Source organism: Carassius gibelio, chromosome B9 (assembly GCF_023724105.1).
Source record: "Carassius gibelio isolate Cgi1373 ecotype wild population from Czech Republic chromosome B9, carGib1.2-hapl.c, whole genome shotgun sequence".
In the NCBI taxonomy this organism is placed as follows: domain Eukaryota; kingdom Metazoa; phylum Chordata; class Actinopteri; order Cypriniformes; family Cyprinidae; genus Carassius; species Carassius gibelio.
Genome location: NC_068404.1, coordinates 16,719,808 through 16,738,009, shown reverse-complemented (window position 1 = coordinate 16,738,009; position 18,202 = coordinate 16,719,808). Strand labels below are relative to the sequence as shown.

Sequence of the window (18,202 nt, the reverse complement as noted above, 5' to 3'; positions counted from 1 at the left end):
ACAGTACTACAAATACAGTAATTATGCGCCACCGTCGCCAAACACACACACATGCAACAGCTACACAGAGATTTGCAGCAGCAGCAGAGATGGCGAGTCAGGAGCAATCCGATGAAAAGTTGCCATTTTCAAGGTGGAGATATAAGCACTACTTCAAATTCATTGTGGTCAAAGGCAAGGTCTGTTCTACTAATCTCAACTGACTTGTGAAAACTGCAAAAAAAAATAATACAAATTCTCTGACGTATAGCAACTTTTTTTTTTTTTTTACAGTAACGTAAATAGTTACATTCCCTGGTGACGAGTTGCTTTTATTATAGAGTAATTCAGTTACTAACTCAGTTATAGTTACTCACTACTTGTTCCAAAAAGTAACTAAGTACATTTTTAAAGTAACGTTGAATCATCTTAATATCAAGTGTTCTACTGCGTTATATACTATAAAAAGAATATTTCACTGAAAATTGTGTACTTTTGTTAATCATCTTCAAACATAAAGATACTTTATATATAATTTATTTTTATAACCATAATTTTTATTTTTAAGTGAACAGTCCCTTTAAGATTTTTTTTTAAGTTAAAAGAAACTTCAACCTTTTGTTGTTGATCAATAATAATAATAAAAAAGGAACAAAATCCATGAAAGGAAAACAGATTGACTGCAGAAGCGTGGTGTGCTTTATTAGCTACTGATTCAAGGTTTACATCTTCCTCTGACCCCACACTTACAGAATCAGAAACAAAACACACACAAATAGTGGCCAGCCTTCAGCAAGGGAGGGAGGAGGCTTGTTTTTAACATCAATGCATTTTCACTTTAGAGGAACTGATGGCCTGTCCTCAATGTCATGGTTTTTTTTTCTTTTCATTTTCATATGGCAACCTTAGTGCCGCTGTTCGGTTTTTATAAAACACTGAATTTCGGATATTCCTTTTTCACATATAAAGTGAACCGTGAGCCCATCTCTCGTTGTGCAAGTGTTTCAACGTTAAAACTTTCAGGATGGCCTTCTTTGAATGTAGTGTGATTGCAATATACAAAAACAATGGGCTCCAGTTACTTAACTGTTAGAATAGAACAACAAAGATAAATACAATTGTCTGTGACTTAAATAGGGATGTATAGTTTGTCAGTTTTTCTCATGCCACAAAAGACATTGTGATATGGGCACAAACGAAATTTCCTAACATTAATGAGGACAAACAATAGCATAACTACCGTACTTGGACTAACATAAGTAAACATAAAATAGCATGTACTGAGTAGATATCAAACTCCGTCATCCACAGGGAGTTTGAGAAGGCAGTAGTTGTATTTAGATGGCTTCCACATAGTTGGCAGGGAGCATACCGGTCTTTCCGGTACGCTGCACAGTGCCATACATCCAACCCTCATCGATAGACTGCACGTTCACAATTACATCACCGTCCTTGAAGGACACTTCATCCTTGTCTGCAGCAGGGTAGTCATACATGGCACGGACGGTTTTCTGTTGAAGGGAAAATGGACAATATTAAACAACCGACTTCACTATCAAATACACAGTGAATATGTAGGGTATATGCATACACATACAATATTAGCATTATATTACTATAATGGCAGTGATCTCTCAGTACTTACTCCAGTGGTTGAGGGATGTGAGGGGACAGAAGAAACGGTGGTCTGTTGTGTTGCCACAGAGGAGGATCTCTGCTGAACCTCAGTTGTCTTGGTCTGTGTGTAACCTACACGACAACAGCACAGATCTAAATGTATATATTTCAATATCACTTGTTTTTACTTTCCACAATTAGATTTGAATCATTATTAGTATTAGGGAGATGGTAGGAAAGATCAATAGTTTTACAATGCATTTTAAAGCCTCAGCAGTTACTAAAGAATGAAAGGCTGTAGCTTACATTTGATAGTTTGAGGTGTGCATAACAGCATTTGGGGCACAAGCTGTTATGGAGGTGATATTAAGAAGTTGGAGTAACATTATTTTTAAATTTCTTCCATTAATTGGGTGAAAACAGGAAGTTAATCCTACTCTGAAATTGGTTTAATGTATATGTAGGCCAATATGTTTAATATAAATCTTGCTTTTCAACATTAATTGGCCGCTGGCCATATATATATATATATATATATATATATATATATATATATATATATATACAGTCGATTGCAAGAAAGGGATGGAGTATAAGTGGACCTAATGTTCGGAGAAGTCTGGGATACATCACCAGAGAGAGACGTCTAGCATTTCACTAAAAGATAGTCATTTTGGTAAAAAAAAAAAAAAAAAAAGCTTTAAAAATGAAACATGGATGAATCATTAACAAAAAGATCATTTTTAATGGCAGACTATCTTGCTAAACCCAGGGTCAAGACAATTCAAGCCTTTTTAACGTACCGTGTAGAGCGGAGACACCAAAGCCATTGCTGTAGAGGGATGCGTGGTGGTCCACGGTCTCAGACACCTCTGACTTCTCATCGCCCACACCACTCATTGCGCTGGTGGAGCGGGAGTGCTCCTTACTGCGACGCTGGGCTTGGACTGAAACAATGGGACAAACATGTCAGCATTACCTCCTCTTTGACAGACTGTCATCAAGCAAGGAAGGTGGCAAATTAATATACATCCACAGTATAGGGTGTACAACTGCCCAACAGGTCATTATACAAGTGCAGGTGAGTCAAGGATGCAACAACTGCCCAATCACAATCAAGTATTCCCGAGAGCTGTTCAAATAAGGCCTAAAGGTTCTAAATTTCTTTCTTCATTTAGGGGTAAAACGAAGTTTGATATACTTGTGCAGCGGTATATAGTGTTAGCGAACATCCCGACGCCACCCACTCTGATGAAAGCAGCATTTAAATTAATATAAATATGTGCTTCGCGCTTTCCTCAACAGAGAGCATTTTTTATAAAAAGCATTTGATCACAGAAACATGGGTATGTTTGCACAAGCTCTGCAAATTAGCACTCCCATGATGTCACGTCACATGTATTTAAATTGCACTTTATTCGATATATTGAATAAAGAGACATCTCACCTCCAAGGACGAAGTGAACCTAGAGAAAAGTTAAGTGGGAAAGAAGGTGGAGCCTCAGTGCACACCTCCTATGATGTAATTGTCATGGACCAATGGTAGTACAAAGGTGTTTTGCAGTCGGTATGAACTTCTCCAGAAACTAAACAAACTTCGTTTTGGCCAGATTTTGTTCGAAATTATATCAGTTCGTTCTTCGATTTCACTTGAAGTGTATCGGGGCCTTAAGTCCAGTGACAGCAGAGGAGTGTCCTACCTGACATCATGTGAAGACTTCTGGACTGGATGTTGTCCTCGGCAGGGTCATAGTCAAAGACAGATCCGGGGTTTGTGCGCCACACACGCAGATCTTTGAGAAAAAGGAAACCTAGTTTAGTGAATGTCTCTGTATATAATTCTTTACATATTGCAAGAGGCATGTTTTTCTATATTTATGGGAAGAGAATTCTGTTTCTAAACTCAAGTGTGCTAAGTGTGCACAGAACACAGCATGTGTCAGCTGACCAGTGGTGGTCTCCTGATCGTGCTCCTCTGCACGTCTCCTCTCCATCTCCACCACACGTCTCTGGATGCCGCGGTAGCTGATGTCACTGAAGTCCTGGGTGTTTCTCTTCACGCGCTCAGTGACGGGGTCAGAGATGGTGGGGGTGAAGCTGCCCTTACTCTTCTCAAAGTCCTGGTGGTATCTGACCTGAGAAGACCCACAGACAGCAATACATGAGGCAGGAGACGCAAAGAAACTTACAGCAAAAGTTTTAAAGTGGACCTTAAAATAAAGTTGAGATGCAACAGTTTGCCCTTCATATACTATAGAAAAATCAGTGGATACATATAGCAACCTATTGATAAAGGTATGGATTTTAAAAATAATCTTACTCCAGAAATGATACGCTGGGTTTCTTTAACACGTCTCATCTCAGGGGTGTCCAGCACAAAGGCGGCCTTGCCCTGCACCTGCTTGCGGAAGCTGTCCGAGTACAGAACCTGGACACGAGACAACACCGCACATACATATATTAGAAACCAAATCATTCTGGAATTCATTTTTGTATCAAGACCCTGTGGAAGACACACCAGGAAATCATGACATTAGACAGACAAATGACATGAACCCCCCCCTGGGTGTTATTGTGATTTCAGACAGATGAATTAGAAGGGTCTTCATAGGGCTGGATTAAAAGAAGATGGGTCCCGAGATGAAGTTGAAGATGAAGATGTAGTGATGATGATCGGTTACAGCATTACATTCAGAATATGGAAGAGTACAGTTAATTTTATTAGCCTCCTACATGAAATGAAGGTATTAGAGTGGTTATGTGTACAGATGACACACAAACACACACTCATGTCCTGTGGCTGTGAGTACCGCGCTAATCTGCAATTGGTTCCGTTTGACCCGCTCCATCTCTGGAGTGAACACCACAGGCGTTCCCTTCGCAGACAGGTCCTTATACAAAACCTAGAGTAGAAAAGAACAGCGCCCCCCAGAGGACAGTCAGACACTAAACACCATGACAGACGCAAGAGTTTTGGAGAGCAGTCACATCAAACATCACACACAACGCACAATGAGCTTATATCCCAGATTTAAAAAGGGAAGGGAAAACGACAAATGTGGGATACAAGAGCTCATCTGGTATTGGATTAGCAACAATGTCTGGAGTTGAATAAGTCCATATATTTGAGCTCACAGCAGAAAGGGGACCTAACTAGGGTGGAATATGATGTGGTCAGTTACATTAGATGAAAATGGGGTTTAAGCAATACATTTCATACGCTTCAATTGTTTTGCATCAATGAAGGGATTGTATAAGTTGGAAATGAAGAAGTAAACTGGAAGCGTTAATGGGATCAGAGCCACTCTCAAGTAAACCCTTGTGGAGCTTCCACTGCCGAGCTGATGTGCTTCTGATTCTCTTTGACCCGCTTCATCTCGGGGAGGTCCGGTATGGCTGTACCTTGACTCATCGATTTCTTGTATTTTATCTACCCAAGAATTAATTTCGACATATTAAATAAACAACACAAGAGTGAACCAAAACAGCTAGAGAATGAACACACACAAAGATGACATACACAACAATATAAGCCCTTTTCCAAACCCTTGGTTTAGCTGCCTTCTAAAATTGTATCATAAGTGCCCAAAGGTGGAGTATTTGTAAATTTTCACATAGACAGCTCTACACAAATAGCATAAAATTCCATAAAGGTGCCAAAACAGTTTTCAGGTCAGAAGCGTGCTTATGATGCTTTAAAATACTTTCTAGAATAGGCAGCTTGTTAGGTTTGGGAGCAGAGCAATTGTGTTTAAGGTATCGATAATGTTGTTGATAAACTGCAAGGCTTCGTAAAATTTATAAATTAAAAAACTTCAATTGAAATGTATGGGTTGGTACCTAATTAGTACATGAAAATGTTGCTAATTATTAACCTACATCTAAATTTAAAACTAAGTATTAGTGATGTTTTTAACAGGATAATGTGGGACAGGATTTTGTCACATGAGCTAGATGAGAGTTATACATATTGTTACAAATGATGGATTCGATGCAGTGATTTATTTTTAGGGTCAGTAGAGGGACTAGTATAAACAGACGGAGGCTAAAAGGTTTTCTTAGATGACGGAGAGACGAGGAACAGGGAATGTTTTACGGCTGGGATAGAGGGTCAAACCGCAGTGTACCGTGCTAATATATTGCTGATTGCATTAAACTCTCTCCATCTCTGGGGTTTCTGAAATAGCTGGTCCTACTCCCAAATCTTGCTTGTATTGGATCTTTAAGCCTGTACAGGCAATGGGGCAAAAAAAGGTAAAAATGTCAATAGTCTTCAAATATTAATGTGTAAAAAGAAATGCAAAACTGTTGAAATAAAACACAAAACACATGAAAAAAAAAAGTATAGAAAAAGAACATTGATCTCTAGCAAAATAAAAAAATAAAAAAATAAAATGTGATAGAGCAATTATATATGGTATGAGATATGAACACTACTGTGCAAAAGTTTAGAGTCTGGTGAATTTTTTATAATTTCATTCAGCAAGAAGGCATTAAATTGTTCAGCCAAGACATTTATAATGCTACAAAATATTTCATACTTCAAAGAGGAAACGCTACCGAGCTGATGTTCTTCTGAGTTTCCTGTACACGCTTCACCTCAGGAAGGTCGGCTACAGATATGCCTTGACTTCCTGTATTTCATCTAATACACACTTCAGTCCATTAAGAACATGGAACAGTTTTAGACAATGCAACACTACTCAAGTCTTGAGACCAGTGTCAAATGAAGATGGATAAATGTATGGGCCGTGTTATTTAATGTTACTTAAAATGATGAGAGGAAGTGCCTATTCATTTCAACTCAGTGAAACATTAAAATTATAGCTTGATTTTAGATGGAATATATTAAAATGAATGTTTGTGTTTGATATTACTTTGCTTAGGATACTGAGGTAATTTTGACTAAAATCAGGAGGCATTTATGGGGCCCTCCAACAGGAAGCAGGGTGAATGATGGAGTCACACCGCAGTGTACCGTGCTAACAGCCTCATGATTGTGTTTAACCCTCTTCATCTCAGGGGTTTCAGATATAAGCTGTTCCTTGACCAAGTTCCTCCTTGTATTGGATCTTTGGTATTGTACAAGCATAAGGAGGCATTAAAATTTGTTTTTTGTTATCCCTTGGGAAAGGTAGTTTTCATTTGTTTTGTCTGCGCATACTTCAGAAATTGCCCTTGCAACATAAAAACAGACTAAACATGGGAGAAAAGGACAAACAAAGAAACAGAAAGATTTCAAACACACATCACCGAAGACAAATACAGAAACTGAAGTAAGATGTAAAATATGTAAAAAGTAAGGTTGTAAAATGGTTAGAGACATTGTTTAGGATGAAGAAAGGTCAACAGCATCAAATTTGTTGATTACCGTTAGTGGCTTTGCTAGTTTAGTTAATGACTATATTAGACTTAGGTCTGTTTAGGATATCTATATTTACATGATATAAAAAGTGTTAAAGAAATGTGTTAACTTGTGGTTGCAGAACAGAAAAAAAGAAAAAGGTGTTGTAAAGCAAGAAAAGGAAAAAGTTTGTGGTTAGAATGTAGGAAGAAAATGATACTCATTGGGCAGTAGGTACCGAGCTGAAATTCTTTGTATTTTCTTTAACACGAAGCATTTCAGGGGTGTCCTTTAATGCTGAAACTTTGCCCTTACTGTTTTTAAGGTCAATCTTGTACTGAAGCTAAAAAGAAAAGAGCACAAAGGCAGTCAAAAATGACACAAAAATGTAGCAAGAGAACACAGTGCAACCAAAAATGTCCAGATTCATCTAGAGAGATTTGTGATGTAGACAACTACTGTAACTAAGCCAGCATTAGAAATGTAAGGCTACTCTTTTCATATCTGCCTCTCATTCATATTTCTCATAGACAAACAGGAAACACAGGGACCAAAGACAACAAAGGATACAAATATTACATATAAGCGAAGATGAATAAAACAGGAAGACAATATGGACCGGCTCAAACCCTTGAAGAAACACTTACAGTGCTGAAGTTCTTCTGGTTCTCACGCACTCTTTGCATCTCAGGAGTGTCCAACACAGGCACATAGTGTGACATGGTCTTTTCAGCCTCCTCCTTGTACTTTTTCTGTAGGATGAAATACAAAAATGGCAATACTGCATTGACTGCATTGGAAAAGTTGAACTGTTCATGAACTGTTCACACTTAAACAATCAATATCTGTTATAAAGCAGAGGCACTGGGTAATAGCTTTAGGGCTTTTCACTTTCCACACATAAGGTAAAAAACAGCCAAAAAGTTTTTGTTTTTGTTTTTTTTCAACCAATAGTTAGTGAAAATAATGGTGATAACCTTCAGAAACGTCAAGCTGAAAATATATATATATATATACTGTTATCAAATGGTGTCTACTATGTGAATCCCTGATTTGTGTGAATTTGTAATTTTCTGCCAACACATGTGCAATAAACATCAAAAGCCTCATACCTGGCTCACGATGTTCCTGATCTGCTGAGCGTGGAGGATGTCAGGGGTGTCAATGACTGTGGTGTATGTGGCTCTGTCATGCTCAGCACTCTGCTTGTACTTGGCCTGGGAAACAAATCCATGTATCAATTCATGTTGAAAGGTTGATGCTGATAGGTGAAGGAATCACCTCACAACTCAGGGAAACATTTAAATGATGGGTTGAAGATCATTTGTGTACCTGACTGAGGATATCTGTGGCATTCTTTGCCCTCAAGAAGTCTGGAGTGTCATTAGCCAAAGCCAACATGCCCCTTCCTTTGATATCCTGCTCCAATGATTTCTTGTACTCTCTCTGCAGGAAAGGGGCAGACATGATCATACTCATGTGACCAAGTGCATATGTTTGTGTTTATCAGTGATATTTGCATTCACACCAAAAATCATTCCTGTGGGCTACAATCACTATAATAAAACTGCATAAAAACGGCAAAGAATAAGAGGATATTAACATCAAAGGTGTAAACAAAAAAATAAAAATAAAAATAAGGGAGGTCATTTAGAACTGAAAGACAACTTGACATTTAGTGGGAGTTCTTTGTGCTTTACCAAACTTGGTTAGATGGAAAACCAAAGGGAAACTCCATTAGCTTGGTTAGTTTTCTCTATAGCAAGAGGCAAATGGACTATTTTCTGTCTGATTAGTGTGTTGAGGAGGAAAGGGTGTTGTGGCAGAGGGCTGCAGGTAAGATAATTCAGCTGAGCTTTAGCCATCCTACCTCACACAGAATCTGAGTAGCATTCTTTGCTCTCAGTAACTCAGGAGTTTCCTCCAGCACTGTAAGACCTTTACCCTTCACTCCTTCCTCTAGATCCCTCTTGTACTCTTTCTACAAGGCGGAGAAGAACTGAAAGACTGCAGACACATAGCACACACAGACATAGACACAGTACTGTGCTCACAGACATTTCTTTCAACGTCACCAAGCATTTGCTCAAGGTTTGAGATAAAGCTTCACATCCGGAATAGAATCAAGGTGCATGTTGTCCAGACACCATTAAAGTAACTGAGTACAGTCTACACCGAGCAAATGCATTGCTGAGTTTGAAAAGCAACCTGATATAGACATAAACAATGCTTAACAGAAATTTCACAGGCAAGAATATTGGCAAAAACATTCTGAGACTCCTTAACATGTACATTCTTTTCGAAGCAGCATTCAAATGATTTTGAAGCCAAACTAAGATCTAACACCGTTCAAATAAAATAAATTAAAAATAGATTTAATGTAAGTTTAAAAAAAATCACCACAAAACATTTGACAAACCTTGATAACAAGGTCCCCACAACTTTTGATCAATGAATTTTAATGACATTTCTAGTCAGTCATGAGAAATCATAAACAAATATTTAAAAGAGATTGCACAATTATGCATTACGAGCCGAATCCGAGCATAACTTGACTTTTCATGTCTATGTCTTGACACGTTCGTGATTTTTTGGAACTTTGTTAATTTCCTTGCCTTGAATCACAATTTCCAAAAACCTGGAAATCCTGCCCTTCAATTAAATCTCCTAACATCTCCAGGTCTTCCATTACTGTGGGAACCTTGTGAAAACAAACATCAAAAGAAAACACACACATGCGCGCACATATAGATGTTGGAAGGGGAAGGGAATTACTGAGAGTGTATTACAGTGGAAGGATGCTTCATGCATACTAACTATAACCTACTCATGTGTAATGGAAGCTTCAAAGACACTCATGGAAGGATTATAACGTGTATGTGGTCTTAGTATTATTACCAGGATGGAAGAAAGAATATATAAGGGCTTTATTGTTACCTCGCTAACAATTTTCGTAGCGTGTCTGACATGCATCATGGCAGGGGTGACCTCCAACCCAGAGAGGTTCTTTCCTTTCATTGTCATCTCAAAGTCCTTCTTATACTCTTTCTATCCACCGCAAAGATAGAAGAGTGAGAGACACATGAAGTTTCTGGAATACGAGTCCATGGTCACACTGGTTCCTCAGTCAGTGACATTTTTACAGTTTATAATGTTTTGAGTATCTTGACATTCACTTAAACTGCTTTCTCCCTTTCAGTGTGTTGTATGTACAGTGAAACCGCTGTAAAACTGTAAACACATGACACACCTAAATGCTTACCATATATCCATGGGTCCTGGTTGGAAATTGTGGTGTCTCAATTACTTACCAGCATTGCAATATTTTGTATCCACAGAAAAGCACAGTATTTGAATTCCACTTAGCATTTCTAGCAATTCACACTGGGTTGCAAAGAATACTTGAGCAATGTATGCTGTTATTTGTTTTGCACTGAATACAATAAGCTTGGGCAGCAGTATTTACCTGACTCTGCATATGTTGAGCCTCCTTAGCAGTTACGTAAGTAGGAGTCTCGAAATCCAGCATGGCTTTGCCTCTTTCTCTCTCATATTTCTCCTTATATTTCACCTGTATTCAACAAAAGCCCAAAGGTGAGGAACATGCAAATAGAAAAAAGTTATTGGTTAAGCAAATAATGCTTATAAAGCAAACACCAAAGCTTTGTTTGCATATTGAATCTTTTTGTTCAGTCTGTGCTGTATTTTTATATTGTTTATTGGATGTCACTCAATCTGGCTTATTATGTTTTTAAGGACTAAGACTGAGAATAGAGTTTGCTGTAGGATTAAGAGTGTGGAAAATTCATTAAAATACAATGGATGTTTATGGTGTTTTTACAGTATAAAATGTCTGGGTTTTTAATGACGAAGTAATGTGTTTTTGAAGCTTTGTTATTACATAATGTACAAATGAGTCCTTGTAAAGCAGTTTTACAGGACAAACTAACCCAAACAAATGAAATGTAAATGATAACAAGATCTACACTGACTAGCCTGATGAAATGAAATAAACAGGTCCAGTATGTGTCGAATCAGTCTTGGTTTCACACACAGAGAAGCAGGTGACGTCAGCTGCAGAAAGCTCTAGAACTCTATGTGACTTACTTGACTCTGCAGCTCTGAGGCCTCTTTGTGGTGAAGCTGCTCAGGTGTGTCGGATATCATAAGGTAGTGACCCCTACTTTCCTCAAACTTCTTCTTGTACTGGTACTAAAGAGGAACGGCCAAAAGCAGCTCAATAAAACAAAATGGAAATCCAGTGCTTCATCTCTCCCATGTTAAGAAGGCCAAAAATGACCAAAAGAAGTAAAAGTGGGGACAAAAAAAAAAAAGAAAAAGAAAAGAACGGCTGTCATGTTCACAAAACATGAAGGAGGCCGTACCTGTATATGGACATAATGACACTGATAATGTAATGAGCAAAAAATGAAATATTCTAATATCAAAATTGCGAACTTAACTTACTTCTAGAGCATTCAAACTACATACACCAGCACAGATCAACAGACTGGTCTTATTTAGGGCATTATATATTTTCTAATTCATCATATGAACAGTATGTTTTATCTTTAGCGGGGCATACAGTTCCCAAAATATCCCTTAGACTTCTTTTGATAATGCATGAAGTAATTCCTTCTAGAGTTTTTAAGCTGTTTTCACCAAACTTGACACTGTCCTTCATCCTGTTTTGACTCATTAGGCTTTGTAACCACCTGACAATGCTCTAACAACCAACCAGAATGACCTAACAACTGTCTAGTAACTGCCTACCAAGCACCCATAATGCTCAAGCAGAACACATTAGCTATGGAAGCCTATAAAACATATTTTCATCCAAACTTCAAATCTCACTTTGACATGTCCAAGTATTCAGTCTTAATATCCTTAAAACCTTTTCAATCAAACCCTTAAATATTTTTTTTCAAACTGTAAGTAAACTGGGGTATTCAGTCTAAGACTTGTAACTCAAAACTTCAAACAGCCCAAGGTTTTAAAATACATATGGCCTAAATAACCCGATTTTAAGGTTATCCATAACAATAACCTTTTCAAATCATTTTTAAATGTTCAGATAAAACTGTGTCAAGCACACATTCAAGGTCTGCTTTGGTAAGTTTTCCTTTTCTAGTTTATATGGACACATTATAATGGAAATCAAAAATGTAGATAGAAAAAAAAAGGCATCCAGAGAAAAATGTAGCAGGGAATGTTGTTAAGGGAAAAATGGGAAAAATGAGATGTTAGAGCGCTTATAAGCACTAGGCATGTTAATAAAAAAAAAGAAGAAGAAGAAGAAGAAAGAATAGCTCTAGGGTCACGTGCGAGCAAAAGTGGAGATAAGTTCAAATCGAATGCTAGTAGTAGTATGTTTAAAAACGAATGACGAGGGTCACTACCAAATGATAGCCTGGAATGAGTAAATAGTTTAAAATGGGAGCTTTCTATAAGGATGAAAGATGGATCTTGTGATATTACATGAAGATGTGCTATTTGACTGTTACAGAGTGTGAGATAAAGCAGTTTTGATGAGAGGGAAATGAAGCCGGCTGTAGGGCTCTTACATCACTGGCCAGCTTGCTCGTGCTCAGGCCGTGCTGCATGGACAGAGACTCTGCCATGTCCGTAACTGGTTTGTGAATCTTCTTCAGGTCCCCTTTGTACTTCACCTGCATGATAGATATATGCAAAAATGCACCATAATATGAAACACTCTCAACATGGGACTGGTAAAAAACTGTTCATTCAAATTATTTTAAAGATTGAAGCACCTCGCTTGCAAGATCATTGGCATCCTTCAGAGTCTGATAAATCTTGCTGTTCTTCAAATCATACTGTGGTCTCTTTCCTTTCATCTCCTTGTCAAACTTCTCCTTGTACTTCAGCTTTTGAGAGAGGACAGTGACATTGTTAGTTGCTGGTAGTGTTGTATTATCTCCATCTCTGAGCCAAAATGCTTGCAAAAGGCACAGACATGAATATTAAATTAATCGTTCCATGCAGTCATCAGTGGAAAGGAAGTGACACTAAAAAGAGTCTCGTTGCAATAGGGTTTCAGTTGGTTCTAATACAGTATGATTCAGATCATGTTCACACTGTACTAGCCCTAAATGGGAAGACCAACATAAAGTTCAGAGCATTCAAAAGCATCACATCAACATATACTATTTGTGGTATTAAAGCTGAAGTGTGGGGTTTCTGTCACTAGCATCACTGAACCAACAGAGTGCAATAGTACCCGTCCATTTTCATAAGCAGCCTTGCTTCTGGAAAGTATTTGTCACGTTTTATTTTCCAATAGGAATAAAAAAAAAAACATGAATTTGAAGCAAAAATGTATTCGAAAAAATGGACAAAGTTATATGATTGTGTACTTGTGGTCCTATGTGTGAGTGGCTGGGTGCACAACAGAAAATCCTGCTCCAAACTAACACACAATATGTATTTTTTTGTTTTCGAAGATAAACAAAAGTCCTATGAATGGAAGTTTTATGAAAATGAAGGTGGGTAAATGAAAAAATTACAAATCTTTGGGGTAAACCATCCCTAAAAAAATGGCCTACTTGAATATAAACGACACAATTCAGCTTTAACTAGAGGAAAGGTAGTAAAAAATGTTGAATCTTATCCCAGAGATTCTGAAAAACTCCAGATCTGTGGAGGAATCAAATTTGTGACATCAAGCAAAGAGAGGAACATGAGGAGTGTGTAGACCAAATGATCATTTTCAATACTACAAAATAAAATCAGTCTTAAATTATGGTAAGTGCGTTTCTAGTCTCTTAAACATAGCAATCACATGAATGATTTAGCATTCATTTAATTCTGTACATAATATAACAAATGAATAATAGAGTTGCTTATACTAAATCTGCACACTCCTCAATATGACAGCATGTCAAAAGAATGCAACAGAAACAAGTCTGACAAAACTGTGAGTGCTGGCCTATAAGCCTATGCTTGGCAACAAGGCAATGCATGACAAACACAAAATGAGACAAAATGAGCAACAAAAAGACAATGACATGGGTGGAAATGTAAAACTGAATTGGCAGAACCACTGAAAACCAACAACAACAAAAAACTTGTCTACAGGATGTCCACAGGACCCAAAAGTCTTATCAAATTGAGTGCCACTGGAGTTCAACAACTAGGTGAGTCAGAGGGAAAGAGAACATAGACATCAGACAGACAGAGAAGTGCAAATGTCGCCCCCAGGGGCCAGGGACCCTTCTTACATCACTAGTCACGGCACTCATTTTCTTAATGTGACGCATCTGAGGAGTGTCAAATGAGGCAGCACCATGGAGGGATGGCTTTTCCTCCACCTAAAAAGTGCAGTTAAATGGCAGGGTAACAACAATGAGATGGGACAGAAGAGTGAAAATGAATTTATGAATTAACAGATGGATGGATTATAGAGAAAGGAAAGTATCAGGTGGATATACATGAATAAATGGAGCGCAGAGAGAGAACAGTGAGCAGATGAGGATGGCACAGATTACAAGAGACACTCAGAGCTCACATAGACAATGATAGCATTAATGCTGATGGGCATCAGAAGCACTGCTGAGGCATTGGAAAATACTACAGTTATTTTTTGAGTACTACCACATAATAAAGACATGCAGCTTCCATGATGGTGAAGGTGAAAGGAAATCACTGTCAAAATACATATCCAGCAGCTTCAAACAAAATCCCTGTGCTCCTTGGGGATAAATACAATTAAAGTCTACGGATTGCATCGCGTCTAGTGTGAACGGTATTACCTGACTGGTCAGTTTGGACACCTCAGTGGCCAGGGTGATATCAGGACGTCCGAGTAGCGTTCCACCACGACTGGCCTCCTGGCGAGCCTTATCACGGTATCCGACCTACAAGAACAGTTTTTGCAACCATAACTACCTACTAGTACACCAATACATGCTTTTTGTCAAGACTTTACTAAGGAGGATTGCATAGAAAAAGCCACAGTTCACTCAAAAATAAAAACTCTTATCATGATTTATTTACTCCAATGTGATTAAAAACATAAGACTTCAGTTCTTATTTGAAACACAAATATTTTAGGGTAACCTGAGAGGTTTCTTACCCTCCATTTAAAAAGTCCATTACCCTTTAAAAAGTAAATATAGTCCAGGTGATATGTGAAAATAATGTTAACTTTTTTTATAAAGGCATGAATGCTCAGATACTGTGATTTCCTTCTCATATTGCTGATTTCACCATTAACTCTTCAACTGAAAAGTTTATGTTGCTGTATATTGTATCACTGTAATCCTTGACCATCCAAACATAGGGGTAGACTAGACATCATCTTTTCTTGATTTTGGCGGAAAGTAAAATGGTCGCCATGGCAACAACAAGGTGTTTTTGCCATGGCTCCATTTCTGAAAATGTTCAGGGCCCTCACCTGTGTAATTGTACCAAGTTTCATGCTTTTATGAAAAAGTGAACATATCATCTCAAATTTTGCACATATCCACTGGACTAATAAAGAGAATCGTAAGTGCGTAAAAAGAATTCATATGAATTGAACTTTTAATTCAAGTCTGTAGAAAAGATTCAATCATTTTATATAATAACAGATTTAGCGTATGTTTCTAATCACATATAAACATGACGTAAACATAAATCATGTCACTTTGTGTGCAAGAATCAATAAGGTTTGTTCCTTGGGTGTCAAGCAAGCACAGCTGAGCTGCCGTTGACCATATATAGATGTTTTAAATATAGGTGAATGAAAGTTTCATGTGTTTGGAAGGCCATAAGGCTGAGTAAGTGAACCGAATTTAAACTGTCCCTTTAAAGTGACCCTCACCTCACTGACGAGTTTAGCAGCTTGAGTGGCTTTCCTGATGTCTGGGCGGTCAGCAACCGAAGTGTACGTCAGCTTTGCTTTAGCCTCCTGCTTATAGGCAAACTATACAAAAAGAGATGTGGGATTTACAACGTTCTCTGTTTGAGACTATTGTTTGAGGTCGATACTTCGATACTAGCTCCTTACATTGCTTTGGTTCTTGGCCACTTCCATGGCATGTTGCACCTCGGGAGGAGCAATCATTTGGTTGTAATTAGACTTGCCTTTCTCCTTCTCAAACTTCTCCTTGTACAATTTCTGTGAAAAGATTATGTGAGATTATGATTGGTGATCTCAATTGCTACAAATGAGATTTATTGTAATAAAGGGGTGAAAACTGAGTATTTAGACTTACAGCACTTGTCATTTTGGCCATCTCTTTGCTGTGGGCTGTGTCGCGGGTTTCAGCAAGAGTTGTGAAGACACCTGACTGGTGATCCTTTTTGCTGGCCTCCTTGTATTTGGTCTGCAGAAAAAGTTGCAAAACATGAATATTTTACGGCGTTTTAATGAATCTACATGCATTACAACATTACATTGTGCCTTACCTCAGACACAAGTTTAGCCACTGATTTAGCATGAAGGATTTGAGGAGTGTCATGGACAGCAATGTACTGGCCTTTGGCTTTCTCATACTTCTCTTTGTATTTCACCTGAAGAACAGTGATATTTTCATTAGTTTAACTAACCACATTTTGTATGTTGATTCTCAAAAATGGAAAATGTCTATGAAAAATGGCACTCACATCGCTAGCAAGGTCAGTGTTCTGCTTGGCCAGAATGGTGCATTTATCATCAGGAATAGAGATTACACAGCCCTTCATCATTTCCTTATCGTACTTGTACTCAACCTGTGAATTACAAACAAATCAATGAATTAAATAATCGTTTTTTTTCTCTCTATAACTGAAACCATGGTAGAAAGTAGAATGGCACGAACATCACTCTGCTGGAAGCTGTTCTTCGCAGCATGGATGAAATCAGGTCTGTCCACAGTCCAGATCCATTTGTTCTTGGTGGCCTCATACTTCTTCTTGTAGTCAAGCTACAAGGAGGAAAACACAAATAATGATATGCATAATGAGACGCCGACTTGCAATTCAGCTTCACAGATGCTCAGTGCAGATCAATGCAGACTCACATTGCTGATGTTCTTGTAGGCTTCCTTGGCTGCACGAATGTCATGAGCGTCAGGTGCCATGTTGATGTGAGCCTTGTTTCTTTCATACACTTCCTTGTATTTCAGCTGTAAAAAAACACAAAAGGTTGAAACTAATTATATACTGACATTAAAAACTTGGTTCCTTTCTGCAAACGTAATGAAAGGTTAACCTACATTGCTGGTGATCTCCTTGACCTTCTTCATGTGCTGGCTCGAGGGGGTGTCATGTCCAAGAGTGTAACTTGTCGCTTTGGTCTTGTTGTGTTCCATCTTATAAATGATCTAAAGAAGAGAACAGATGAATGCATTCACATACAATGACTGGAGTAATTCTCAAGTGGAATTAGGAACATCTACATGCATGTACAAATGCTTTCCACATTATGGAAGGCAGATGGTGATGATACTCACATCGCTGATCTGCTTGCTGCGCTTGGCAACTTGGTAATCAGGGGTATCCAGCACTGCGGTGAACTTCGTCTTGGCACGTTCATACTGCTCTCTGTACTTCCACTACAGGAAGTGATGGACAAGAAATGATAGTCAGAGAAAGTGCATTTCCAAATCTTTATTAAGTTATTAAAAGTTACGGAAAGTTGTATAATAACTGCCAATATCATGCATTAAAATGGAAGGGTTTATCATGACAGACTTATTTTAAGCTGAAACTTGCCTTCCACAAAATTCATCCAGTGGAAAGCATGCAAAAATGACTTATTGATACTAGGATATTCAGCAGTCCATAAAGATGCACACAAACTTACATGCAATATGCAGTGAGACAAAAGATGGAAGTGAAAAGCAGCCTCAGGCAACAGTATACACAAAGACACCGACAAGTTCATGCTACCGTAAAATGTCTTCATCTCTATGGTCATTCTTCTGCAAACTTTTGAACATGGCATATCTTCTCTGAATGTATTTTTTCTTTTATTGATACTTTTGTTTATATGAAAAATCACATTAAACATTGGCATTTTGACTAAATGTGTTTTAAGGCAAAACTATTTATTTTAATATTTGAATTAATTAATAAATTAATTTAACTGATGCATCGTTTCTTTTTCATTGTAAAATAATGACTCAAAACCTGATTCAAAGAAACTAGAGGAAAGCACCACCATTATACCTTAAAGTAGGGGAGACAAGGCTAATTGTCACACTTTTTACTCACTGAATACAGTTTAAGGTAAAACGTGTGACATCTTGCACCCACAAAATGCGATGGTTGCCCTGACCT

At 38.0% G+C, this 18,202-nt stretch overlaps 1 protein-coding gene across 50 annotated transcripts in view; it reads right to left on the bottom strand.

Moving 5' to 3' along the window:
- Positions 1-655: 655 nt before the first annotated feature.
- Positions 656-18,202, bottom strand: part of LOC127964319 (nebulin-like) — a 55,699-nt gene continuing 38,152 nt past the window's right edge. For 41 of the 50 annotated variants that reach the window (XM_052564452.1, XM_052564451.1, XM_052564467.1 and 38 more), the window contains 28 exons: positions 17,374-17,475; positions 17,137-17,244; positions 16,942-17,046; positions 16,741-16,845; positions 16,547-16,651; positions 16,349-16,453; positions 16,156-16,266; positions 15,948-16,058; positions 15,762-15,863; positions 14,710-14,814; positions 14,179-14,268; positions 12,712-12,825; positions 12,505-12,609; positions 11,048-11,152; positions 10,407-10,511; positions 9,878-9,988; positions 8,811-8,921; positions 8,273-8,386; positions 8,053-8,157; positions 7,588-7,692; positions 7,179-7,283; positions 4,407-4,499; positions 3,917-4,024; positions 3,545-3,731; positions 3,297-3,389; positions 2,400-2,543; positions 1,625-1,728; positions 656-1,490 (listed from right to left, as the gene is read on the bottom strand). In XM_052564452.1, the coding sequence (XP_052420412.1) occupies positions 1,317-1,490; positions 1,625-1,728; positions 2,400-2,543; positions 3,297-3,389; positions 3,545-3,731; positions 3,917-4,024; positions 4,407-4,499; positions 7,179-7,283; positions 7,588-7,692; positions 8,053-8,157; positions 8,273-8,386; positions 8,811-8,921; positions 9,878-9,988; positions 10,407-10,511; positions 11,048-11,152; positions 12,505-12,609; positions 12,712-12,825; positions 14,179-14,268; positions 14,710-14,814; positions 15,762-15,863; positions 15,948-16,058; positions 16,156-16,266; positions 16,349-16,453; positions 16,547-16,651; positions 16,741-16,845; positions 16,942-17,046; positions 17,137-17,244; positions 17,374-17,475 (3,132 nt within the window). In that variant the 3' untranslated portion in view covers positions 656-1,316. The remainder of the gene's footprint in view (positions 1,491-1,624; positions 1,729-2,399; positions 2,544-3,296; positions 3,390-3,544; positions 3,732-3,916; positions 4,025-4,406; positions 4,500-7,178; positions 7,284-7,587; positions 7,693-8,052; positions 8,158-8,272; positions 8,387-8,810; positions 8,922-9,877; positions 9,989-10,406; positions 10,512-11,047; positions 11,153-12,504; positions 12,610-12,711; positions 12,826-14,178; positions 14,269-14,709; positions 14,815-15,761; positions 15,864-15,947; positions 16,059-16,155; positions 16,267-16,348; positions 16,454-16,546; positions 16,652-16,740; positions 16,846-16,941; positions 17,047-17,136; positions 17,245-17,373; positions 17,476-18,202) is intronic. The other 9 variants (XM_052564455.1, XM_052564454.1, XM_052564453.1 and 6 more) reach the window with 9 other exon arrangements.